Source organism: Hemicordylus capensis, chromosome 3 (genome assembly GCF_027244095.1).
Source record: "Hemicordylus capensis ecotype Gifberg chromosome 3, rHemCap1.1.pri, whole genome shotgun sequence".
In the NCBI taxonomy this organism is placed as follows: Eukaryota; Metazoa; Chordata; class Lepidosauria; order Squamata; family Cordylidae; genus Hemicordylus; species Hemicordylus capensis.
The window spans coordinates 50,018,767-50,046,693 of NC_069659.1; the positions used below are offsets into that span (position 1 = coordinate 50,018,767).

A 27,927-nucleotide genomic window follows, 5' to 3' on the forward strand; every position below is an offset into this window, starting at 1 on the left:
AGACTACATGGGAGCACTGTAAGATATTCCCCTTAGGAGATGGGGCCACTCTGGGAAGAGAATCTGCATGTTTGCATGCAGAAGGTCCAAGATTCCCTCCCTGGTATCTCCAAAATAGGACAAGATTTTTTTTTATAGGACAAGATTTTTTTATTGAACCAACAAACTACCAAAGCATACAGTACGTTGCCAAAGCACAATTATATACAAAGTGGTTGTTTGTACATGATATATCTACAAAGATTTACACACAAGGATTTGGAAACCCACAAGGTTATGAAGTATATGCAGGTAGTACTGTAACTCAGGGGTGGGGGATTACAAGGCAAAATAGGGCTGAGAGAGACTCCTTCCTGTAACCTTGGGAAAGCTGCTGCCCGTTTGTGCAGAGTCAATAATGAGATAGATGGACCAATGGTTTGACTCAGTGTAAGGCAGCTTCCTGTGTTCCTATCACTATATTCATTTTACAGAGTTACACTCAAGCAAAAGAGTTTAGTATTATTCCACATGGAACATATCAAATCATTTCAAAACTATATGAAAGTATCAGAACCAGCTATCAACTCACTTTTTAAAGTACATGTCTGAACCAGAGAGCTAAAAACAGATAGTAAACTCATGAATCTGAATCAGAACTGAATCCAAATGATTAAAGGATTTTAACTCGTTGACTAAAATACATGTGAAGCATCCTCCATTCTCTGGAAATCCTGAAACAAGACTGGGTGGCTTTCTAAACAGCTGTTTTCTATTTCTGGCACAAATTACTGTGAAGGATGGAGGGACTCTACAGCTTGTCAAATGAAAGGACAAAGGAGCACAGTCTCCCTCCTTTACACCTTAAAATCTATATAACTTGTCATTCTGTAAGTGAGGCTTCTGAAAATGTGATAAAAGATATAGTTGTCTGGATTGAATTAGTGAGGCATGAAAAACACCAAGACCCAGCCATTAAGGAAGCCATCAGCAGTTTTTCTGTTGCCTTGATCTTTGCACTTGCCCTGTATGTGAATGACAGTACACCAACCTTCTTGAAAATCTTTTGATGAGCAGGAAGTACAGTCCTTAAGCTTCTTTGTCTGCCTGAGGAACTTCATTTTTGCAGTGAAAAGTCACAAACGTATGACTAACTTGCATTAATGCTTGCAGCCTTTCAAGGAGGCCATCAGCAAGGTGAAGCCAAAAAGAAAAAGTGCTGCTCAAGACTTGATTTATTCAGTACTAACCAGATGGGAACAAAGAAAAGAACTAACTTCCCACTGTAAAATGCTAATTATCTAAAGGTCACAATGAAATCTTTGGATCCTAATGCCCTTTTTTAATCAATAAAATTTGCTTTAATGTCAAGCTACATACAAAAACAGCACTTGACAAAAGAAAAGAAAAGAAATGGGGACAAATGTTCCCAAAAGGCAGGATGAAAAACTGAAAGACCAATTACATACATAGTCCTTTCAGGCCTCTCCTTTCATGGAAGGAGTTTTCTGGTTAAAGCTCTAGAATTTTCCTAAGCTAGCTCTGTGCATGTGCATATCCCATAGGAGTGACTGCACCAAACTGACTAAGAACAAGAAAAATACCTGATGTTTCCAGATCTGGATGATAATTGTAGCTGAAAGACAAGGCACAGCCTCTCTCTGTCACTTGGTAAGGGAAACAACTGTCAAAAATATCCACCCCTCTTTCAATGCACTCCAGCACTAAATCGGGCCTGCCAATACCGTGGATGAGTCTGCAGACATACAAAGACAAAAGGCATTTCAGTCAGGTGATCAAATTTATTGCAATCTATAAAGTTTCTATCAATACAGATAGATATGCTAACTTCCTGCTTTATCTTAAAATTTCACAGGATTTACAATTTAAAGAACACAATGTTCAATTATACCCAAAAATAAAGTCATATTTACAGCCAATTACAAAGAATAAGCAGCAAGCAAAGCAGTATATTGACTACAACGCATCCTTCAAAGCCTGACAGAAGTGACAGTCTTATTATGTGCCTTAACATGTGCAGGCTTGGCATCAATGGACTGAATCAAGGACTTTATTCCCTAATGTCCATGGCCTCTTCTAAGAAGACCTTGGTCTCACATCCAGCAGTAGATGTAAAGGGATCTGGACCTCCTATCATATCTTAATGGTTAAAAGGAAGCATACAGGGAGATGTACTCTTTGAAACATGCAGGACTTAACATTGTATAAAACTTTATCAATTAGCAGCAGCATCTTGAAGAGTGCCTAGCCACCATAAGTGCCTAGCCATACACTGGTTTAACCAACTGAATGCTGTGGTAAGAAGCATGACTTGTCCCCTTAGCTAAGCACGGTCCACCCTGGTTGCATATGAAAGGGAGACTACAAGTGTGAGCACTTCTCACACTTCTATTTATTCCCTTCAGGGGATGGTGCCACTCTGGGAAGAGCAGAAGATTCCAAGTTCCCTCTCTGGCATCTCCAAGATAGGGCTGAGAGAGATTCCTGCCTGCAACCTTGGAGAAGCCGCTGCCAGCCTGTGAAGACAATATTGAGCTAGATAGACCAATGGTCTGACTCAGTATATGACAGCTTCCTATGTTCCTATGTAATTATTGGGATTTTAAATGCATCCTTTTCTTAGAAATGGAAGGGGGTATAACATATGCTAGGTCTTCTATTTGCAACTCATTCAATATGCTGTAGCACATTTCAAATTCCCTTTCATCCCAGCAACCCAGATCTACTTTCTATTTGGGCAATGATCAACATTTGAAATTTACCAATCTGCTTCACAGGGCAAATTACTACTACTCATCCTCATCATCAATATAATCTTTTAGTGTACAAAGTGCTTTTCAATTCTCATTTATTGGAGCCCACATGCCAGCTTAAACTTGAGCTGCTGGCTAGAATGTCTTATTTTGGCTTTCTCATTTTAAATAAGTTCTAAGATGGAGTGAACAGTGTCAACGCAAAATGTGAAAGCCTGAAGTATCAGTAACTTTTACTTACCTATATCTTAACTCAGTTAAAGGATTTTCAGCAGGGCTGGAACCTTTGGTAGGGTATCAAGTTTAAGTTTCATTCCATTGCCCTATGCTAAACTTTCCTGCTACTTAACAAGATAGGCACAACTACTGCTCTGTGACTGGGTGACAATTATACTTCTCAGAATGGAGGTGCATGAGCAGCACATCTGCTTTGGAGTCCTTTCTGAATAAATAGTTATCAAGATAAAACGGTATTGTTTGCTTCTTGCATATTTCTTCTTCATCAGATCACATGAGCTCATTGCACCCAAAGTAATTGTTTTTAAATGCATTTCCCCAAAAGCCAGCACTAAAATATCCCCCTGAGACTTGAAAATGCAGCTGGATTTACCCAGTGCTTCATATGCTATTATTAGCGATAGCAATGCTAGACTCCAAATTCAGCTGGCAGCTTTGTCAAAGATTGGGGAGGTGAAGAAACAGCAGTTTTGCTCTCCCGCAGGAATAATGGCTGTGCTGACAATTGTATAAACTAATTTAGGTCAATAAATTTAGCAGATGACTGGAGAATGCACAGTGCTGTAGTCACAAATTGTCATTTTAGCAATGACTTTTCTGATTGTTGTTAAACTCTGCTCTAGAAAACTTAGAGAATGAACTGCATTGTTATGCTTCCAGAATAGGAAACAACTACCCAGTTCACAAAGCAATTATATGAGCAATTAACAACTGTAGCCCTTTAACTGCAAGTCTTCCAAGCAGCAATCAAGGCTACTCTGTACAGAAAGCAAGTTGATGGCTGTCAAGATTTGACAGGCATATTTTTCTCCTCCATCACTGTTGTTCCCACCAGCTATCACTATTCCAGGTCAAGTGTGACAGGAAGAGGCTGACTTGCACAGAAGAGGCAGATGTAGTACGCAAACAGCTGTGTGTGTGCGTGTGGGGGGTGGGTGGGGTGTAATGTGCCAACACAACTTAGGAAGCTGGATATGGGCAAGAAGAAAGGAAATATTTTCTCCTTCTCATGCCTAGAGGATCACGTCATATCAGCACTGGGCTTTCCTGTTTGTGTCTGGGCCATCCCCAAATGCCCAATCCCAGTCATATAAGTTCCTGTCACTGAAGCCTGCATCAGAGGCTTTCTTAAAGGGATGAACATTTCTCTCTCTCGTTCTGCCTACAGATCAAACCCAGCCTAGAAACTGGGCAGAGTAGGTGAAGGCATGTGACGCTCCTGACATCCCTGCCCCACCCAAAGCCCTTCAGGTAGATATCAGCTTTATCAGGAGTGTAGCAAGGTTGGAGTGGACCCTGGGAGAAGAAATGGATATAGGCCTCTCACCACCCTAGTCTTTGCTGTTGAAGAACTGTAAAGGAATGGCAGGGCTGTCTCCGGAGCACCAAGAGTTTGCAGGGCCCACTAGGATGAATCAATGCTATTATCAGTTTTTAGTTTATGCCAGCCAATCTTAACAATATTTAGCCACCCCACTAATTTCTTTCATAGCTAAAATAAGGATTGTAATCACCTTTTTCTCCTGCAGTCAATATCCCACACAACTGAACAACTAAGAGGCAATGTGGTGCAGTGGTGAGAATGTTGGACAAGGATTTGAGAGGTCTTGGTTTAAATCCTTCCTAACTCAGACATGAAGTTCCCTGGGTGACCTTAGGGCAGGCACTCTGTCATCATAACCTGCCTCGCAGGATTATTGTGAGAATAAAAGTGGGGAGCAAGCATTTCAAGGACAGGGGAGAAATAAGTCTTTTTTAAAAAAAGGTTCCCCATGATCGCATCCACATATATACAGACACTTTCAAGCATGTAGAAAGGGACACACTCACTCTCTCTCTCTCTCTCTCTCTCTCTCTCTCTCTCTCTCTCTCTCTCTCTCACACACACACACACACACACACACACACACACACACACACACAGTACGTACTACCAGGTAGGGCTACTCATGTGCTGCACTGGGATCGAGCATGATCCCGGTGTTGCCTCACTGGGTAGTTGGGTTTTTTTACCCAGGCTACTGAGAAAGAAGGGTGTGAATGTGCCCTTCTATCCCAGTTTGCAGTCATGTGACTGCTTGGGCTGCCTGAAGCCTGAGCAGCCTCAGAGCCAGGAGGCTAGAGTGTCCGGCAGTGGGGAAATCCCCCAATGCACTGCCTCCTCACGTAGTGCATTGTGGGATTTCTGGAGGCCAGGCTTTGTTTCCATGGCCTCCAAATGACTGCGCTGCTCCCAACAGCACAGCTCATGTGGGTGTGTGGACAGTGCGGCCATAGGAAAGGACAGGATCGTCTGGAGGGAAGGTAGCTGCAAACCTGCCTTCCCCTCCCCAGCCCTCTTCCCCAACGGTTACAGGGTCATGCGAACAATCATACACACACACACACCAGACAAGATTAATTGATTGTACTCCCCCCCCACCGAAAGGAATGGAATCCAGTAGCCAACTCCTGCCTCTCATCGGGCTTGTTGTGGCTCCTTGCTCTCCAACTGCATTCAGATTTTGAGCAGTGAGGAAAACAAGACTACTAAAGGAGAAGGGCCAATAGGCAGCTGCTGCAAGGCTAAGGCAGAGGAAAGGGACTGCAGCAGGGAGCCTTCACCTTAACGTCTGTTTCTCTTTCTTCTGCTGCCCTCAGTTGAGAGGCAAGAGGGGGAGATGTAGCTGTCTGCCGTTCAGCATTCCCAAGACATTTGTCCCTCTTTGATCTATTACATTACGTGCACTCAAGCACTTTGTGCTGCTCCGCAATGTTGTGCAATTGCTTGTGGAATATCTTCTCCTGGACACATGCTAGGCTGTGCTACAAGTTGTGCAGCACGTTCTGCAACATGCTATGTAATTTTTCAATAACTTCTGCAAGCACAAGAACTAGTCTGGAACAGAAGTCCCTTAACACTGCGCTAAGTCCTTGTGCTAGCACAACAGCATTATCCTGCGCAACACTATCTATCTATCTATCTATCTATCTAATACATTTCTATACCACCCAAAACTCAAGTTCTCTGGGCAGTTTACAAAACAATAAAAACAGCCAATAAAAGATTAAAACATATCAACAATTAAAATTAAAAAGTTAAAACTATTAAAACACAATTAAAACAGTATTTAATTAAAAGCCTGGGTGAACAAATGCATCTTGACTGCCCTTTTAAAAGTTGTAAGAGATGGGGAGGCTCTTATCTCAGCAGGAAGTGTGTTCCAAAGCCTCGGGGCAGCAATGGAGAAGGCCTGTCCCTGAGTAGCCACCAGATGAGCCAGTGGCAACTGCAGAAGAACCTCTCCAGATGATCTCAATGGGTGGTGTGGTTCATAGCGAAGAAGACGTTCTCTTAAATATCCAGGGCCCAAGCTGTTTAGGGCTTTATAGGTTATAACCAAAACCTTGTACTCTGCCTGGAAACTTACTATACCGGTAGTAGCCGGTATAGATGTTTTAAGATAGGAGTGATATGATGACCCAGAGACCAATCTGGCCGCCGTATTCAGAATTAACTGCAGTTTCCGGACTATGTACAAAGGCAGCCCCACATAGAGCGCATTGCAGTAATCAAATCCGGAGGTGACCAGCAGATGTACTACTGTCATTTATCTCAAGAAATGGATGCAGCTGGCGTATTAGCCGAAGCTGATAAAAGGCACCTCTGGCCACCACCTCAACCTGGGACACCAGGGAGAGTTTTGTGTCCAGAAGCACCCCCAGACTGCGTACCTGTTCCTTCTGAGGAAGTGTGACCCCATCCAGAACAGGCAGATCAAAATCATCTCTTGAGTTCCGACCCCGCACAATAAGTACCTCTGTCTTATCCAGATTCAGTCTCAGCTTGTTACCTCTCTTCCAGCCCATCACTGCCTCCAGGCAGGCATTTAGGGAGGTTATGCCTTTTCCTGATGACGCTGACACTGAGAAATAGATTTGGGCGCCATCAGCATACTGATAACACCTTGCACCAAATCTCCTGATGATCTCTCCCAGCGGTTTCATGTAGATGTTAAACAACATCAGAGACAATACGGAGCCCTGAGGGACACCATACCGAAGTTCAGTTTTTGAAGAACAACAGTCCCCGAGAGACACCATCTGGAATCTGCCCGTGAGGTAAGAGTGGAACCACCACAAAGCAGTGCCTCCCACCCCCAACCCCCTCAGACACTCCAAAAGGATACTATGGTCAATAGTATCGAAAGCCGCCGAGAGGTCCAAAAGGACCAACAGAGTCACACTTCCTCTGTCAATTCCCAATTGGAGATCATTCATCAGGCCAACCAAGGCAGTCTCCACCCCATAGCCCACTTGAAAGCTGGTCTGAAACAGGTCTAGATAGTCAGTTTCATCCAAGACTGCCTGGAGTTGGGAGGCTACCACCCTCTCAATTACCTTGCCCAGTCACGGAAGGTTGGAGACAGGCCTATTGTTGCTCAACTCTGAGGAATCCAGGGCAGGCTTCTTCAGAAGTGGTCTAATAATTTCCTCCTTAAGACAAGGAGGCATCCTGCCCTCCCTCAGAGAAGCATTTATGATCTCTACCGGGCCTTCTACAACAACCACCCTGTCAGATAGTATTAACCAAATCAGGCAAAGTTCAAGAGCACAGGTGGTAGGCCATATCGCTCCAAGCAGCTTGTCCACATCCTCACGACTCACAAACTGAAACTGATCCAGCCTAACCACATAAGAGGAGTCGCTGGACACCTCCAATTCAGACACTGCAGTAATTGTGGGATCTAAATCCAAGTCGGCCTGTATACAAAAGATTTTATCCACAAAGAAATCATTAAACACATCACAGCAGGTAATAGATGGTTCCAAATTCTGATTCAAGGGAGGAGGGGCACTCACTAGCCCTCTCACAACCCTGGACAACTTTGCCGGACGTGAACTTGCGGATGCAATACGGGCCAAAAAGAATCGCTTCTTTGCCGCCCGTATTGCCAGAGCATATATCTTCAAATGTGCTCTATGTTGTAATCTGTCAGATTCAAGTCGAGTCTTCCTCCACTTGCGCTCCAGTCGTCTACCTCGCCGCTTCAGCCCCCGTAGTTCTTTCGTATACCAAGGAGCCAGTTTTGAAGCAGGTCGGAGAGGACGCTTAGGTGCGATCATGTCTACTGCCTTGGTGAGTTTGCTGTTCCAGTTGTCCACCTGCAGGATCACCAGCAGAGCCAGCACTAAAATCCCTCCAAGGCTTCTTGGAACCCTATTGGATCCAATAACCTCCTCGGGCAGACCATTCTAATGGGCACCTCGCCCCTGCGAAGGTGGGGTGTGACTACCAGTCCAACCTTAACCAGATGGTGGTCCGTCCATGACAATGGGGAAATCACAGGAGTCCCCACCCACGGAACACCACCCTGAGCAGAGTCATCAGACCAGATCAAGCTTGAGACCTGCAATGTGCGTCGGTCCCGAGACCCTTTGGGAAAGGCCCACAGTTGTCATGGCCGCTATGAACTCCTGAGCTGCCCCAGACAAAACAGTCCCATAGTGGACACTGAAGTCCCCCAGCACCACAAACCTGGGAGACTTCAGCGCCAAACCCGTGATCAAGTCCGTCAGCTCAGTTAGGGACTCCACTAGGCAGCGGGGTGATCGGTACACCAAGAGAAGTCACAGTCTATCCCTGGTCCCCAAACTTAGGTACACACATTCAATATGGTCAGACACTTCCACAGGGATCCTGGTCAAGGAAAGGTTATTCTTATAGACCACAACCACTGCACCTCTCCGCCCCTGTCCCCGCACCTGCTCCTCAACAGAGCACCATGGAGGGAGAAGCTGGGACCAGACTGGACCATCAGCCTCCCCCAACCAAGTCTCTGTAATACATACCAGGTCTGCCCCTTCATCCAGAATCAAATCATGGATAGTTTCCAACTTATTTTGGACAGACCTGGCATTACAGAGGAGCAAGGTGAGAGTCTGTGGGAGGTTCGCACTGCTCCCCAAGGTCAAAGAGCTGGCAAGGCAGCCAGAAGGGGAAACAGCTGGTAGATTTCTGACTTCCCTTCCCCTGTAATGACGTGCTGATCTGCCAACTTTACTTCCTTGATTCCCCACCACCACTGGAATAGCCATCCCACAGTCAGTGGACACAACCCCTGTCTCCCCATCTCCAGACAAACCAAGACACATCTGAAAAACCCAGGATCCAAAAACAACAGAAGCCAAAAAATATCACCAGGCCCTCACCAGTGGCAGGCCCGCCGCCACAGTGCAGCAGTCCTTTATAAGCCCAGAAAGATGGCTACTCTGAGCAGCTGACCCTCAGGAACTGCTGACTCACCCCCTCTGGCCCCGATCCCAAACAGACTCACCTGCAGGGCAGCCACCGCCCCACAAGCTAGGGGGCACTCAGGCTGGCAAGCTGACAACAGTGGACAGTAACCACTCAGGCTCTCACCACTGGGCAGCCAATGTCTTTGGGAAGCAGATGTTAAAACCTCCTCCTCCCTACAAGGCATGTAGGTCACTGATAATTAGTGATGCAACTCTTTTATCCGCCCACCCACATGCCCCAGTAACGTTAACATTTTCCCTTTCCTTTAGAGACCCAGTTCTTCCCTTCATATCACTTAAATGCATCGGTGCTCATGTAGCCCTTAAAAAAAGGTACAATGCACAAGCAAGGTAGCCCCTTTCCTACAGCAATTCCCCAATGTTTAGCAGACCTTTTCTCTGATAGATATGCTTTGCTTGCTTTCCAGTGCTGAAAACACACATCTCTTGAGGGAAATAGATAATTTATTCAAAAATATACTGCCTAGAGAAATGTCCAACATTTTAATTGTCTCTAGAGAAGCCTTTAGAATGATCTTCTACAGCCAGCCAATATAAGAAGTTGGTAGCATTCTATTGCAAAAGGGATATTATTTAAAGTAGAAGCCACACTATTCCCAAATGCAATAAAGTGTTGATCTCCAGATCACAAAGCACACACAAAAATTGTGTCCATTTACATATTTTCAGACTTGACACAAAAATACTGGAAAAATGCATAGAAGCTGCTTGTTTGCATTTAGCAGAGGTGCCCAGGTCTCCTAGCACAAGACACTGAGAAGGGGCATCATTATTTGGATCAGAATAGTTAATTAGGGAGAGAAATTAATCTACAATTCCCCACCTCCATTCAAAATGTCTAGTCTGGAAACATGCTAATTTCTATCTGTGCTACCAACAGCTGATCATGTAAATCTTGGTGTTAATATTAACCTGTTTTTGTTTTAAAAATGCATTAGAAAATGTGCTATTTAGTCAATTACAAGTTGTGGGTACTATTACTAACAACTAGAATTAGGTGCAACTTGGTCAATTCTTTCATCGCACTGCATACATGTCACTGCATCTTGTATCCTATCCTATCTTGTATTTAGTTCCTTCTTCCCTGACGGAGGTTATCAAATTAAATTCAGTAATGGTTTTGCAACATGGTTAAGAACTGCATGCATAACTGGCTCAGATGTACTTCAGTTTCTTTACTAAGAGCAGCCATAGGAAGGAGGCTCATCTGAATTGGGACCACAGCTTAGGGAAGAAGGGATTCAGCTCTTTGCCCCTCACCTCCACACACACACACACCCCGGTCCTAAACTGGAACCATCCCCACTTACCCACAGCTATTTGCCTTAGGGTAAAAACTCCCATGGACACCATGGGAGGCCAGTGGTGGCTGGCCTCCTGAGAAAAATACACCCTTAGACCTAAATTGGGACTGCAGCAGGAGCAAAGGGTTAACGTTCCTCTCTTTTCCTCCCTCCTCCCTCCCCTCCCCGACAAATAGCATCATGACTGCTATTCAGTAAAGAAAAGTAAAGCATATTAGGGCCTGTAACATTTAATGTAACATGTAGTTTGGCCTAAGTCTCCTCCCTTGAAACTACTTTTATGACAGACATAATCCGGAAAAGAGGCAGATTTAGAAAGTATTAAGTTAGGATTTGGATTCAGCTGTGTTGGATTCAGCACAGAGCTATATGGGTGGCAGGGAGGGAAATGAGCCAAACCTTTGTTCTAACTTCACCCCAAATCTTGCTTCCAGCTTCCCCAAGTTAAGTGATCAAAATCTGATTTTCAACAGTACATAACACTACATCCAATGGCATGTAAAAGAATAGCTGCAGTCTGGAGGACTATTCACAGACAGGCCAAGGTAATCATAACCTACATCAGAAAGGGAACTTATGATGAAATGGGCACTTAGCTCTGACCTTGGTTTATCTTCTGGAAGTTCTGCTGTAACTGCGGACAACAGTTCGAACTTGGTCTCCTTGGCCATAGCATCTCCCTGAAAGCCATCCAGCAGGAAGCCAGCCACAGGTCGCTTGGCAGTTTCCCTAGCTGATCTCAGTCTCTCCTCCAACACATCTCCACCTTCTATAACCCCAATCATCATGCTCTGTTGCAATTCCTGGGTTGCGAGAAAGATAGAAATATAAGAAATAAATATGACATTTGGCTCACATCTGTATGTATGTATGTATGTATGTTGGCACAGAATCTGGATGGGAGGTATTTTAAATCTTCCTTGCAAGTGTTGTTGCATCAGTGAGGTCAAAAGAAATCAAATGTAAAGTGATGCATATTGGGGCACAAAACCCCAACATCACATGTACACTTATGGGGTCTGAGCTGTCAGTGACTGACCAGCAAATCGATCTTGGGTTTGCGGTGGACAGCTCGTTGAAAGTGTTGACTCAGTGAGTGGCAGTGGTAAAAAAAGGCAAATTTCATGCTAGGGATCATTATGAAGTGGATTGAAAATAAAAATGCTAATATTATAATGCCCATATACAAATTGATATTGTGGCCACATCTGGTCAGCCTATCTTAAGAAGGACATTGTAGAACTGGGAAAGGTGCAGAAGAGGGCGACCAAGATGATCAGAAGCCTGAAGCACCTTCCCTATGAGGCAAGGCTGCAGCATCTGGGGCTTTTTAGTTTAGAAAAAAGATGACTGAGGGGAGACATGACAGAGGTTTATAAAATTATGCATGGAGTAGAGAGAATGGACAAAGATAATTTTTCTCCCTCTCTCACAACACTAGAACCAGGGGTCATCCCATGAAACTGAAGGCTGGGAATTGTAGGGCCAACAAAAGGAGGTACTTTTTCACACAGCGCATAATTAACTGAATTAGCTGCCGGGGGATGTGGTGACAGTCACTAGCTTGGATGGCTTTGAAAAGGGCTTGGACAAATTTATGGAGAATAGGTCAACAGGTGTGGTCGCTAAAGGCCACCTCCAGCCTCAGAGGCAAGCTGCCTCCAAATACCATTTGCAGAGGAGCAACAGCAAGAGAAAGGGCATGCCCTCATCTCTCTTGCCTGTGGGCTTCTCAGAGGCATCTGGTGGGCCACTGTGTGACCAAAGACTAAGAAATCCCCCGTGTCAGACTAATGAAATAAAGTCTGAAGAATGCAACAGACTGTGTATATCTATAGAACCTCTCTATAGGACTCTCTAGAGAGAATGCATGTATAAACCATCATGAAGAAAATTGCTTCCCCTGAAGATGCCAAAAATCTAATATATAAACTGAAAACATTATAATACAAAAATCAAGATCTCCAATTGTGAAATAATCACAACACTATAAACGGTAAAAATACACGATTGAATGTGTGAAATCCCAAATACTAAATATACAAATGTAAATTTTATATACATAGCTTAAATAATATAAATCAGCTATATGTTCACATATGTGCATACATCAGGAGATAGCAAATGAGGTAATACATAGAATAATAACCACCAATGTCCATGCTTGCATATCTTAATAAATGCCAAATGGGTCATGAAGACCACTGTGTGAAACAGGATGCTGGACTGGATTGGCCTTTGGCCTGATCCAGCAAGACTCTTCTTATGTTCTTAAAAAAAACAAACCCAGGGTGTTTGTGTGATGGTATATAGCCTTTAATAGGGATTACAGCAAAGAAAGTGTGAAGTGGCACCAATTAGTGTTTCTTAGCAAAGAAGCCTTTGATTGTTGTGCAGAGCATGAAAGAACTGGGACTGAAGTCAATCTGTGCTATATTCAGAGGCGCTCTTACCCCTGGACTTTGGGGCCAAAGTCCAGGTCCTCCACAGCCCCTGGGGGCCCCCAAATCCTCTTTAGTCTGTCCCAGGTGGTGTTTGTTGCTTGGCCGAGCATGATGATACTTAATTTGAAGTGGGGGGGGGGCTCCAAAGGCCTTTAGGTCCAGGCTCCAAAATTACCTAGGTGCACCTCTGGATATATTTCACATGTATGGTGAAATCTGCATTGAGTAGGACTGAAAACAAGTTTTGGTTTCCCCTTATTTTGTTAATATAAGGGGAAACCAAAACTTGTTTTCAGTCCTACTCAATGCAGATAAAGAGTGCAGAATGTGGGAGAGGAAGATGCAATGGCAGCTCACTTAGATACGTCCATTCTATTCTGCAGACCAAAATGACTTCAACATAGACCAAGCTGTAACAGTAAATCTATTATGTGCTCCTGACATTATGTCAGGAAGTGCTGTGATAATGGATCAAACATATTAAGTTCTTACTGGAGATTTCTCCAGCAGTTGTAGGCACTCATCCAAAAAGGACAGTGATCGATCCACAGACTTCTTTGCCCTCTTCTTGGAAACTGCTCCAGCAATAGTGTCTCCATCTGAGAGGCACTGGAACCAGTCTGGCTGGAAAGCCAATTGAATGTCCATGAACTTTGAAGCTGTTATTTCCATTCGCCCTGCATAGCCCCATATAGAAACTGTCTGTGGGGACAAGAGATACAGTGAGCTTAAATAGAGATATTGGGAAATTATCAACTTATGACAAAGATCCTGCTAATGGAACACAACCTTCTCTTTCATTTTTACTCTCTCCAGGCTGAAAATTCAGGGCAGAATCACAAAGGAAAAGCTGCTGTTGAAAATGACACACTTGACTTGAATGCCCCTGTATACTACCCCCGAACCTGGCATAATTAACTATGTGCACTTACCTGCCTATGCACATTTCTTAAAGTCGAAATATCAAATTTCCCCATTTCCTTTTCGTATTTCCTCTTTACAACTATCAAAATGTGTCTGTTGAAGTGTGGTTTTTTTCCTTTTTTTATTTAGGATTTTTTGGACATTATGTATTTTACAAACATCTTTCCCATTCCACCCCCACCCCCACCCTCCCAGCTCCGAGCCCAACCTTGCCTCCCCAAGCCAGCCTTTGTGTGTTGCACTGGCTGGTGGGAGATGAGAAAAGAAAGGAAAGATGGAGGGAAAGAGGAAGAGGGGTGAGAAGAGAGAAGAAAAGAAGAAAAGGGAGGGGGAAGGAGAGAGGAGAAGGAATATATACCTTTGCAACAAGTGATGTGGGTAAATCAATAGGATTCTCATTTTAAGAATAAGTCATGGAAGTTGTCCCAGATTTCTGACCATTTATCTGGTTTATTTACTTTTATGAGGGCTCATTTTTCATGTGCCACCAACTCAAGAACTCATGCACCCAGTTTTCCCCCCAAAGAGCAGGAACTGGTCTGATGAATAGAATCTTCATAGAATCTTCTATTCTGATGATTTATCAACAGGATCAGGTTCTCGCCCCAGAAAGCACCCAACCCTCTGCCCTGAGAAATCATCATTCTCCCTTTGGCACTTTTCTGGGCTTTCCTCTTGATGACCCACAATTTTCCTTTTTAGGTTTTCCTTCTTACATCTCACCAGTTCTTCATGACCCTTAGGCAACAATAACCCTCTAATTCAGAGGTAAAGTGTGCCAAGTCGATTTCGACTCCTGGTGCCCACAGAGCCCTATGGTTTTCTTTGGTAGAATACAAGAAGGATTTACCATTGCCTCCTCACGTGCAGTATGAGATGATGCTTTTCAGCATCCTCCTATATTGCTGCTGCCCGATATAGTACCAGCGGGGATTTGAACCAGCAACCTTCTGCTTGTTAGTAAAGCATTTCCCCATTGCGCCACATAAGGTAGCACAATTCAAAGGCAGGCAACCTTTTTGTAGTTCAACAACAGCTGGAGAGTCAAGACTGGCTACCCCGCTCTAACTGATAACTCCCAACCATCACTTTCTCTCTCTCCCCCTAAAAGTACTCTCAGCAGCCCAGTTGAAGCTTCAGCCCCCTAGCAACACACTTAGCAATTAGGGATGTGCAAAAAATTTCGGGCACAGAACGATCTGTGCCCGAAACGAACAATTTCGGGTGATTCGGGGCCGAACCGAATCACCCCCGATGTCCCCCAAATTTTTTCGGACACGAGCCGAATCACCCGAATTTCGGGCAAAAAAAATTCGGGTGATTCGGTTCATGGTTGATTTTTGGCGATTTTTTAAAGTTTTCGTGACTTTGGGGCAGTTCGGGGGCATAGCATGGGATTTGGGCAAAAGGAGTGGGGTGGGGTGGTAGCGCCTAATGAGTGCAGGCTACCACCCCAATTTCAGGGGGATTGGGCAAAGGGCTGATTTTTGGTAAATTTCTGAAAATTTCATGTCTTTGGGGCAGATTGGGGCATATTGGGGCAGAAAGTGGGGGCTGGGGCAGAATAGTGGGGTGGGGTGGTAGTGCCTCATGGGTGCAGGCTACCACCCCAATTTCAGGGGGTTTGGACAAAGGGGTGATTTTTTTGAGAATTTTTGAAGTTTTGGTGACTTTGGGGCAGTTTGGGGGCAGAAAGTGGATCTGCCCCAAAAGAGTGGGGTGGGGTGGTAGTGCCTCATGGGTGGAGGCTACCACACCAATTTCAGGGGGATTGGGCAGAGGGCTGATTTTTTGAGAATTTTTGAAGTTTGGGTGTCTTTGGGGCAGATTGGGGGCAGAAAGTGGATCTGCCCCAAAGGAGTGGGGTGGGCTGGTAGATAGTGCCTGATGGCTGGAGGCTACCACCCATCCCCAATTTAAGAGTGATTGGGCAGAGGGGTGAATTATGGTGAATTTATTTGTATGAGGTTTGTCTTCATAAGGTGAAGTGTGCTAAATTGATTACTTCCTCATATTATTCATAGTAAAGGAAAGTGTGAAAAAGTGAAAGTGGGGTCATGAGAGTTGTTTAATTGAAAAAAATCTCATTTGCTATGATAGAATGAGAATTCACACCTCAGAAGTTTTTTCTGAGGTGTGAATTCTAATTCTATCATAGCAAATGAGATTTTTTTCAATTAAACAACTCTCATGACCCCACTTTCACTTTTTCACACTTTCCTTTACTATGAATAATATGAGGAAGTAATCAATTTAGCACACTTCACCTTATGAAGACAAACCTCATACAAATAAATTCACCATAATTCACCCCTCTGCCCAATCACTCTTAAATTGGGGATGGGTGGTAGCCTCCAGCCATCAGGCACTATCTACCAGCCCACCCCACTCCTTTGGGGCAGATCCACTTTCTGCCCCCAATCTGCCCCAAAGACACCCAAACTTCAAAAATTCTCAAAAAATCAGCCCTCTGCCCAATCCCCCTGAAATTGGTGTGGTAGCCTCCACCCATTAGGCACTACCACCCCACCCCACTCTTTTGGGGCAGATCCACTTTCTGCCCCCAAACTGCCCCAAAGTCACCAAAACTTCAAAAATTCTCAAAAAATCACCCCTTTGTCCAAACCCCCTGAAATTGGGGTGGTAGCCTGCACCCATTAGGCAATACCACCCCACCCCACTATTCTGCCCCAGCCCCCACTTTCTGCCCCAATATGCCCCAATCTGCCCCAAAGACATGAAATTTTCAGAAATTTACCAAAAATCAGCCCTTTGCCCAATCCCCCTGAAATTGGGGTGGTAGCCTGCACTCATTAGGCGCTACCACCCCACCCCACTCCTTTTGCCCAAATCCCATGCTATGCCCCCGAACTGCCCCAAAGTCACTAAAAATTTAAAAATTCACAAAAAATCAGGACTTTGCCCAATCCCCCTGAAATTGGGGTGGTAGACTCTACCCATTGGGCACTACCACCCCATCCCAAAATTTTGCCCCTGGGCCCCTTTTTACCCCCCGAATCGATTCGGATTCGGATTAAATCCGAATCCGAACCGAATCAAGGGTGATTCGGGTGACCCAGATTCGGGCACAAAGCAGAACGGGGGTGATTCGGCTCGGGTCCGAGCCGAATCACCCGAAAATCCGAATTGCACACCCCTATTAGCAATGTTTGCTAAGCCCAAACCTCTATTCCAAACAATCCACAAAATTACATTATAGCAATTGTACACAAAATAAAAATGAACAGTTGAACTGGAATACTGCATTGGTTTGGACAACTATGGAATCAAGCTGCTGTTTTCAGTGGGAGTTCCAAATACTTTTAAATAAGTAATTAAAATTGTCAACTGTCTTTCTGAAAGGAAGACTTAAGGAGACTTATGGACAGTTCACATATGACAAAATCAAGTGATGACTTGCATGTGTAAGACAGCTATGACCATTAAGACACCACAGACAGGGCCTGTATACCAGCTCACCTCAAACATAACCTCAAACACAGTGGCTAACATCCAGAGCAACAAATGTCTTGTGGAACAAGCAAATGTGAGGGAGTGCAAGAAGTTTACTTAGTTGCATTGAAACTAAGTTGCAGGGATTGTCTAAAAGTGCTCTTGCAAAAAAAAATAATAATCCCATTTAAACAAATGAGGTGTGCCACCGCTGTGCAACTGGTAGGGCAAGCTCCAAACTTAGTGATACTAACTAGTGCAACAGTTTTGCACTACCATGAAGTCCTTGCTGAAGTAGTTTCTTGTTCTGGGTGTCCACCAGCATTTTTTCCATGGGAGATAATTCACAGATTCAGTGGAGAGTCCTAAAATAATGCCCATATATTTGTGAATCAGCCTCTGCAATCTGATCTGAACTCCCCATCACTACAATAAGATAAGGGAAATTGACAGATTTCACAAGGCTGCTGTAAAAACTGAGATGGGAAGGACAGATGTCAGCTTGTCATAGATACCCAGAAGTCTGTGAAAGAGCTAGAAGCCTAACTTTTATATTCGGACCCTCAACTCTGTAAGTAGAAAAACACTTGGTTTGGGTAGTGATGAACTGCTGTTTCTTCAGGGACAGAACATTCTCAAATGTTCTCCATTATTAGATGTTGAACTATGTGTTTATTTCAAAAGACACGGTAATGTATACCAGGCAAAGAGGCACCCTTTATAACTGCAAATCTCCCTATTCAGCCCAAGACAGCATTCCCCTAGTAGCTGTGGAAGGTGTTTTCCTTGTGTTTCTTTTTAGATTGTGAGCACTTTGGGGACGGGGGACCATCCTCTTCCTATTATTCTTTTTTTTCTTTATAAACCGCTTTTCTGTTGAAAAGCAGTACGTAAATATTCTAATTATTTAACCAAGAGCTAAATTTAAATTTACAATTCACTGTCAGTTGTGTGGGCAGTAACACTAGCAACAGTCCCTAGTTTATTTCATCACCTTTAACATAAGCTTTAACATTCACCTTTAACATAGGAACAGGACTTGCAGCCACATCTTAACAAACAGAAAGCCAACTTTGTACAGGCTGTACAATAATGATCAGTGGCATATTACGGATAAGAGTCCAAAGAGAACACATGGCGTATGGGTCAAGTATTTTTCACCCCGATTTAGACTATCTTCCATGGCCACTGTGTTCATAATCTGTATTTTATTATTAGAAAATAAAGCACTGAACCATAGTGGTTGTTCAAGCACAGACTTCACTAGTATCACAGGTAGGCCTGTAAGAAGATGTCCACAAACAGAGGGCTTTAGAGGGGTGGGAGAGCAAAGGTTGTCATGGAAACAATGTATGGAATGTTCGGAATTTTTTTTTTAAAAAATGAATGACAGGTGGTGAAAGTTGGGAAGAGGGGAGTGTTAGGGAAGTGATAGGGAAAGTGTGGTAGGGCAAGAAGAGCTTAATGTGAGAACTCCTCTATGAGGCTGAGCAAGGGAGTTTGTTCAGGGTGTTTTGTAAAAATTGGGGATTTGTTGATCAGAGACTGTAGGAAACCAGTGGTGAACTGGGGCAGTACCTTGGGTTTGTAAAGTCTGGGATTCAGCACCAAGTTTCACAAATAAGATAATATACACCTGTCCTAGATCATTTAGTAAACTTATGGATTATATGTGACAATAAGGCCCCCCTAGTGGGTGCGGCTCAGGATTTCATGGCCTCCATGGCAACCATGGGCCTGTCTCAATTGGTATCGGGCCCTACCCACGTAGCGGGACACACTCTGGATCTGGTTTTTGCCGACCGGGAAATAAATGATCTGGAGGTGGGGGAATTTGAGACCACTCCCTTGTCATGGACAGATCATCACCTGGTGGGGTTTAGTTTGACTGCTCCGTCTGCCCTCTGCAGGGGTGGTGGGCCGATTAAGATGGTCCGCCCCCGGAGGCTTATGGATCCGCTTGGATTTCAGACGGCCCTCGGGGAGTTTCCAGTGTCCAGAGCTGGTGACCCTGTTGAGGCCTTGGTTGATCTCTGGAATGGATAGATGGCCAGGGCTGTTGACACGGTTGCCCCCAAGTGCCCTCTCTGGCTTGGTGGAGCCTGTTCTGCTCCTTGGTTTTCCTCGGAGCTTAGGGCGATGAAGCAACTCGGACGACGGCTAGAACGACACTGGAGGAAGAGTCGTCACGAATCCGACCGAACACGGGCTAGAGCCCATTTTAGGGACTACTCCGTGGCGGTGGGGGCGGCGAATAAATGCTTTTTCTCTGCCTCCATTGCGTCTGCTCAGTGCAGGCAAACAGAGCTGTTTCGTGTGGTGAAACCTTGCTCCACACATCCCCCCGGACAATGGGGGAGGAGTCATCTACAGCTCTTTGTGATCGGTTTGCCTGTCGCTTTGCAGATAAAGTTGCTTGCATCCGTGCTGACCTGGACTCCAGAGTTTTGGCAGTTCCGGCAGACGTGCCTTTGGTACCATCTGGTCCTGTTGTGTTGGATTCTTTTCGGTTGGTGCAGCCTGAGGATGTGGACAAGATCCTGGGCAGTGTGCGGGCGACTTCGTGCGCTCTTGACCCTTGCCCTTCATGGCTAATAAAAGCTGCCAGGGAGGGGACAGGTAGATGGTTGGAGGTGATCGTTAATGCTTCATTGAGGGCAGGATGCCATCGTGCCTTAAGGAGGCGGTGGTAAGACCTCTATTAAAAAAGCCCTCCCTTGATCCCTCCGACCTGGACAACTATAGACCTGTGTCTGACCTCCCCTTTTTGGGCAAGGTGATAGAGCGTGTGGTGGCATCCCAGCTGCAGAGGGTCTTGGATGATACGGATTATCTGGACCCTTTTCAATCTGGCTTCCGCCCCGGATATGGGACTGAGACTGCCTTGGTCGCTCTAGTGGATGACCTAGGCCGGGAACTAGACAGGGGGAGTGCGTCCCTGTTGGTTCTGCTGGACCTCTCGGCAGCGTTCGATACCATCGACCATGGTATCCTTCTGGGCCGCCTCTCGAGTATGGGAATCGGAGGCACTGCGTTGCAGTGGTTTCAGTCCTTTCTTGAGGGGAGGGTTCAGAAGGTGGTGCTGGGGGACTACTGCTCGGCCCCGTGGCCGTTGGCCTGTGGGGTCCTGCAGGGATCGGTCTTGTCCCCCATGCTGTTTAACATCTACATGAAGCCGCTGGGAGAGGTCATCCGGAGATTTGGACTGAGTTGTCAGCAATATGCAGATGACACTCAGCTCTATCTCTCCTTGTCATCTGATCCTAGGGAGGCGGTGGATGTCCTGAATCGGGGGCTGGAGGCCGTGATGGGTTGGATGTGGGCTAACAAACTGAAATTGAATCCAGATAAGACGGAGGTACTGTTGGTCAGTAGGAGAGCCAATCGGGATGAGGAGATTTTACCGGTTCTGGATGGGGTTGCACTCCCCTTGAAGGAGCAAGTACGCAGCTTGGGGGTACTACTGGACCCGGCTCTGCTTTTGGAAGCTCAGGTGGAGGCGGTGGCCAGGGGTGCCTTTGCATGGCTTCGGCTGGTGCGCCAGCTGCGTCCCTTTCTCGAGAAGGCAGATCTGGCCACGGTTACCCACGCCTTAGTCATGTTGCGGCTGAATTACTGTAACGCGCTCTACGTGGGGCTGCCTTTGAAGAATATCCAGAAACTGCAGCTAGTGCAAAACGCGACAGCGAGGGTTTTATCCGGAGCTGCCCGTTGGGAACATATCACCCCCATTTTGAAAGAGCTGCACTGGCTGCCTGTTCGTTTCCGGGTCCAATTCAAGGTGCTGGTTTTGACCTTTAAAGCCCTAAATGGTTTGGGCCCGGGGTATTTGAGGGACCGCCTGCTCCCAAGGGTTGCTGCCTGCTTGACAAGGACATCTGAGGGGGCCCTGCTCCGGATGCCGACAATGAGGGAGGCCCGGCTATCGTGCACTCGGGACAGAGCCTTCTCTGTTGCTGCCCCCAGACTCTGGAATGCTCTCCCAGTGGCCATTCGTTCCTCGGACTCCATCACGGCTTTTAGAAAACTTTTAAAGACTTGGCTTTTTACCCAGGCTTTTACATGATCGTTTTCTACTGCGGCTCCTCTGTGTTTTTATTTGTTGTATTTGTTGTATTGTTTTTATGAATGTTTTTATATGTTCTTATACTTTTAACATGATGTTTTTATTGTCTTTTTATTGTATGTTTTTAACTTTTGTAAACCGCCTTGGGGTTATCTTTTTAACGAAAGGCGGTATATAAATGCAAAAAAAATAAATAAAAATAAATAAAAACAAGATCAGGGCACCTAGTATTTTGCTTCACAACTGTACCAAATAGCAACATTGTAATGAAATTTATGTGCCCTGCTTTGCAGATATTCTGTTATTTTAAACCAAGAATAAACTTGTTCTTAGGTGTTTTACAATTCATTTTTTGCTTCTTCAAATGTACTTTGTTTCTTCATATGTACTTAACATTTATTCTTGTCCTGCACTCGGAAGGCTACATCACTAAGAGGATATATTCACTAAGGGCAGGGTAACAAACCTTATCATATGGTGGCAGCATAAGTTAAAGCCCAAAAAGGTGGGGGAGGGGAGGGAGAATTCAGTAATCCAACCAATGAAAAATAAAATAAAATAAAAACACATCCTGGAATTTGGAGTGAGCTCGGTTGGAGACCTGACAAGGCCTAAAAGAGCTAACTATTGGAGCTGTCATGACTGAGGACATACTACAACTCAAACCCATCTACAGATAATTAAAAGGCACTGAGCATAGATAGACAGTTGCATTAAACAAGGGTTTACTGCTTTAACCGATACTCAATTTTAAAATTAAAAGAGGCACTCAATTAATTTAAGCTTTGATACATCGGCCAAAGTAATCAACAACAAGCCTCTGTTCTCTGGGACAATTACTCCAGCAATTACCACACATACAAACTTTTCCACAGATTCCATTCCCGGCAAAAAGAATTTTCCTTTCTGTACCTCCCAAATCAGAATATAATAGGTATATGTATATTGCTATCTATAGTCACAGTACGGTATCTTACATATGCTTTAAATCCTAAGAGAGGATGGGGGGGAAATAATGTTCAACTTCAGACATAATTTGTTTTAAAAATCAATGAAGGAATTATTTTGTTACACTGCCAATACAGAAAATAAGAACTGTTCTTACTGAATAATTGTTTAGATTAGGGGTTCTCAACAGGGAGTATTTTAAGGGCTCTCAGGGGGTAATTGAAGCCCACCTGCCTCCCACGCCTCAGCTGCATGATTTAGTCCCCATCTGAGGATTGCTAGCTTGAAGCCAACATGTCCACAGTGATGTGTCTACTGCAGAAGGAGAGGGAGGAGAGTGAAGACCCTCCTCTTCTGCTCCTGATTAGCAGGCTACGTGCTGAAGCTAAGCATCTCCCTCCCTTCAGCTGACTGAGAAAAAATAACACTGCAGACTCCTATTAAAATTAATATAGGCAAACTTGTCCCATTAATTTCAATAAGACAGTTTATAAGTAAGTTTGTGTAGATGTGAAGCCGTGACTGTAGTAGCCTGTCCCCATAACAGTAACACTTAAATATGTGTTTTTAAGTATGTATGTGCATATGTTAAACATGTATGTTACAAATGTATGTTACACATATGTTACACAAATTTAAATGTTACATTTATGAGATGGGCTACTCTACTCACTGGCTTACAGCCAGATTAAGTTATTCATAAGCAGTCTTACTGAAATCAATGGGACAAGTTTACTTGTTCCATTAATTTCAATGGGGGTACCCATGGGAAAATGAGTCTTAATGTTAAGCCAGTCACTGGAATAGCCTGACTCATAAATTTAACCTTAGAGAGAGATGGAGGGAGAGGGAGAGAGAATGTACACACATACAAAAAAACTCTATGGGGTACCTGAGCTGAAGGTTTGCGACAGAAGGAGTATACTTGTTTTTAAAAGGTCGGGAATCCCTGGTTTATATTATTTGATTCCATGAACAAGGAAAGTAATATATAACAAAGGATTTGCTTTCCTGAAAATCTCAGCATTCAGGGTTTTAGTGATTGCTTAAATCCCACCAGTGGCTGCTGCTGGTGTCTACTTTGTTTCTTTTTTAGACTGTGAGCCCTTTGGGGACAGGGATCCATCTTATTACTTTATTATTGTTTTCTCTGTGTAAACCGCTTTGGGAACTTTAGTCGAAAAGCGGCATATAAATATTTATATGTATGTATGCTTAAAAAGCAAGTTTCTAGCCCTCCTTGTGGCAACAGTTGTGAAATGTGTTGGCAGCATCTATAAAAGGCTCTGGAGTTCAGAAGTAGAGCTTGTGTCTGGCTGCATGTCTCCTCTCCATGGCTTCTAGGCACAGTTCCATACATATAATTGTCTTCCTGCTGGCTCCTTTGCAAAAAGGAAAAAAATGATCACCTCTGCTCCTGCTGCTTGGCCCTCTTCACCCCAGTCCATTGCTGCTGCCACTGTCCCCTAGGACTCCTAGATGGGAAAAATGTAACTAGCAGCATGACACTTCACTGAATTTTAGAAGCGGAAATGTCGGAAACATCCACTATACCTTGTTGTTGTTGAAGCCAGGTGGGGAGGAGTTAACTGGGTCATGGAGTGAGCAGTACAGTACAGAATCTGGCATACCTGGATATAAAATTAAAATGTTGTCCTTTAATATACAGACTACAAAGGCCACACTATCTAAGATATGGATTATAACGACAAAAGGTGTACAGCACTAATCCTGTCTGGAAGACTGCCAAAAGTCAATTCATTTCTCTGGTTGCTGTGACATTCTGCTGATCAGCTGTGCGTTCCTTCCAGGAGTAAAAGACGACAGCCAAAAAGGATGTATTTCAAAGCCTTGTATGCAACACGTACCCTTTGGGTTTTCATTTGATTAATTCTATTGCTGCTAACACCACAATGACTAAATGACAGCTCAGCCGCACATCTCCTACAAAAATAATCTTGGGACAGCTGACGCTAGACATTTTTGCCTTAGTGATAAAGCTACTTCAACCCAGAGCTTTAAAGGATAATGAATATCAAAATAAGAGAATGAGCTTTAAAAAATAAAAAAAGCTAAAAGCTAGAGCAGGATTTCAAACTGTAGCACAGTGTAAATGTTTAATGCTTTTAAACCATCTCTTCTATAATTATGAGCAGAGTTCACCCAAACTTGTAAAGGGATAGAAGATGTTGCTCTTAGTGTCAGGCAACTCAGGCAGCTGCCTGGGGCACCAGCCTTGGGGAGGGGGCACTGCCAAAGGCAACAAGCCACCTTTCCTCTCTTGCTGGCCTGGCCCCCGCGGGCTACATCAGACCCCCTCACTTGCTGCCACAGCTGCCAGGCCCAATCCGGGACAACAGTGGAAGGTGCATCCCTTGAATTCATGGAGGAGGTGCTGCTGCTAGGCTGGCCCAGCAAATGCCACTTGCCAGAGCTGGAACAGACCAAAGTGGAGGACAAGGCAGAGGATGACCAGGGCTCCCCGCCATCGCTGCAGGTGGAGAGGCACCACCTCCACTCCGGCTCATGGCCATGGAGGAAGCTTTCTAAAAAGCCAGGAGTGCTGAAAGTGAGGTGGTGCCACTCCACCCACAGTGACGGTATGGAGCCTGGTTTGGCCTCTGTCTCACTCCCTGCTTTGGTTCAGTTCCGGATCCAATAAGCGGCATGCGCTGGCCGAGCCCAGCAGCGGCACCTTCTTCACAATCTTTAGGATTCCATGGTGGCCTCAGACACAGGTACGAAGAATAGTGCCAGCAAGGAAGGCAGGTTGATGTTGGCATTTACTTATATATTACATTTCTATATCACCATCCAGAGGCTCTGGTGCCTTTGTTGGTGCACAACAAACACCATTTAAAACAAACAGGTTAAAACAACATAAAAACAAATTTAAAACAGTTCAGTCATCTAAAACAATTAAAAATACTTAAGAACAATTCAAAAATCTTGGAAGGCCAGTCCAAACAAGCAATTCTTTAAGGCTCTCTTGAAGGCCAACAACAAGCCCAAACTACAGATATGTGCAGGGAATGCATTCAACAGCCCAGGAGCAGTTACAGAGAAACAGTGTTCCCTCTAACAGGGATTCCCAGATGTTGTTGACTACAACTCCCACAATCCTCAAGCAAAAGCCATTGCAGCTGAGGATTCTGGAAGTTGTAGTCAAAAGTATCTGGGAATCCCTGTTAGAAGGAACACTGCAGAGAAGACCGAGTTCCAAGTCACTGGTGCTAACTGGAGATGGACCTCTCCGGATAACCTCAAAGTGCGATGGGGATCATACAGAAGAAGGCGCTCTCTAAGGTAACCTGGACCTAAGCCGCTTAGGGTTTTAAAGGTGATGACCAGCACTTTGTATTTTGTGGGGAAACATACTGGCAGCCAATGCAACTGTTTGAGAACAGGCATAATATGGTCTCTCTGGGTTACCCCAGAGACCAGTCTGGTTGCTGCATTTTGAAGTTTCCGAACTACAAACAAAGGCAGCCCCACATAGAGTGCATTGAAATAGTCAAGCCTGGAGGTTACCAGCTGATTCACCACTGTTATTTATTTATTTATTTATTTATTTATTTATTCATTCATTCATTCATTCATTCATTCAATTTATAAACCGCCCCATCCAGAGGCTCTGGGTGGTGTACAACTAGTTTGAAAAACATAAAAACAAACATTTAAAACACTCTGTTTTGAGATCGTTCTCTTCAAGGAATGGATGCAGCTCTCGAATCAGCCGAAGTTGATGGTAAGCACTCCTGGCCATAGCCTCCACCTGGGATACCAGGGTGAGGCCTGGATCCAAGAGCATTCCCAACCTGCGTACCTGTTCCTTCTGGGGGAGTGTAACCCCATCCAGCACAGGAAGATCTAACTCAGCCCTCAAATTCTGATCCCCCACAATAAGCACCTCCATCTTGCTTGGATTAGGCTTTAATTTGTTGTCACTCATCCAGCCCATTACTGCCTGTAGGCAGGCATTTAGAGAATGAATGCCATTTCATGAGGAAGAGGAGAAGCAACAGCAGCAGCAGAAATAAATTTGAGTGTCATCAGCATACTGATAACACCCTGCACCAAATCTCCTGATGACCTCAGGAAAGCATTAGGGTGGGGTTGGCATCTGTGAGTAAAGGAAGTGGTGCACCAGGATGCTTTGTGCCTGGGGTGCCATTTGGTGTAGGACTCAACCTGGATAGCGTTATGGGCAGGAACCCTCATAAGACCTTAAGGGAGTTAAATTCCAATTTAACTGCAATTCAGTAAGGGTTTGGTATCTAACTTACTTTAACACCTTACAAAATACCAGCTGCATTTTCCATCATATTATAGATGTGCTAAAGGTGGAATGGAGATAAGCAGACAAGCAGCATCCAACTGCTATATAGTTTTGAAAAACTTCAAAAATCATTACAAAGTTTTAGGGCTTGCTCAGATGATGCAACAAACCATGGTTTGGGGGATTGTGAATGTGATCTTTAGTTTCCTGAATCATCAGCAGAAGCACAGAGCTATGACATAAGCACCCTGGCTTCATTAAAAGATAGCTCTGCATGTTGTCTGAGCCTAGAAATCGTGGTTTAACTGTGGTTGACACATTATGACAAGAAACCAGAGGTAAAACTTGGTCCCCTATTACGTGAACCACAGTTAAAACGACAGTTCCTGCATTAAGACAACATGGAGAGTTGTTGCAGACAACATACAGGTTTTACAAAACTGTAATTATTTGGGAGTGCAAGTTAAGGAAGAAAGGGAGGAGAAGAGAGTGTGCAAGTTTGGTACCCTTCAAGTCTATTATTTGAACCGGCCCCAAGATGTAATTTAACAAGAAGAAGAAGAAGAATTAGTCAGAAATTTTTCCTTGTTGAAGTTGACTGAATGTGAAGGCAGTGGATTCAAAAGCGCCCTCATTTTCAGATTCTTTGATTTCAAGCTGCGTCATGATTTTGTTGGCGCCTGTGATGCACAGTGATTGCTTTAAAGGACATTGAGCAGCAGCTCCCACCTACTGGCAGCCAGACTGTGTGAGGTGGCCACCAAATGCAGAAGTTGTCTGCTTATATGCATGCATACACAAATTGTTGAAAACTAGATTTGCAATTACATATAGCACTGCCCGGTTCTGTGTGTAGTGGCTTATTTACACAAATACATCACCAGGAGCTGGGAGTCTCCATGCGATGGAATATAATGTGGTCACTGTGCACTGCAAGCTAACTGAATTGGCCCTTAATGCTAAAAAATAAAATAAAATAAACTTTAGCATCAGGCTACTGCAGTGCAACCCAGGCTCTACTTGCCAGTGGCTTACTGGAGCATTATGCCCTAATATAAGTACATCCCCTCAGTATTTCAAGTAGAGTTTCAAATTCTGTACTAGATGCTCCCAGATTACACCTCCCACCCCATTACACCAGTATACACTTTTACCTACGAACTTTCCAATTCCTTCTTTATATTCCTCCAAGACCTCCTGAAGATCTGCCCTGTATCCA

The 27,927-nt window shown here is 44.5% G+C and overlaps 1 protein-coding gene across 10 annotated transcripts in view; it reads right to left on the minus strand.

Moving 5' to 3' along the window:
• The window catches only part of QTRT2 (queuine tRNA-ribosyltransferase accessory subunit 2), a 39,970-nt gene that overhangs the window by 5,773 nt on the left and 6,270 nt on the right, over nt 1–27,927 (minus strand). For 8 of the 10 annotated variants that reach the window (XM_053312808.1, XM_053312813.1, XM_053312814.1 and 5 more), the window contains exons 3-7: nt 27,863–27,918; nt 23,984–24,060; nt 13,531–13,740; nt 11,198–11,397; nt 1,584–1,735 (exon numbers count right to left, since the gene is read on the minus strand). In XM_053312808.1, coding sequence (XP_053168783.1) covers nt 1,584–1,735; nt 11,198–11,397; nt 13,531–13,740; nt 23,984–24,060; nt 27,863–27,918 — 695 coding nt within the window. Of the gene's footprint in view, nt 1–1,583; nt 1,736–11,197; nt 11,398–13,530; nt 13,741–18,434; nt 18,720–23,838; nt 23,905–23,983; nt 24,061–27,862; nt 27,919–27,927 lie in introns of those variants that run through there. The other 2 variants (XM_053312815.1, XM_053312816.1) reach the window with 2 other exon arrangements.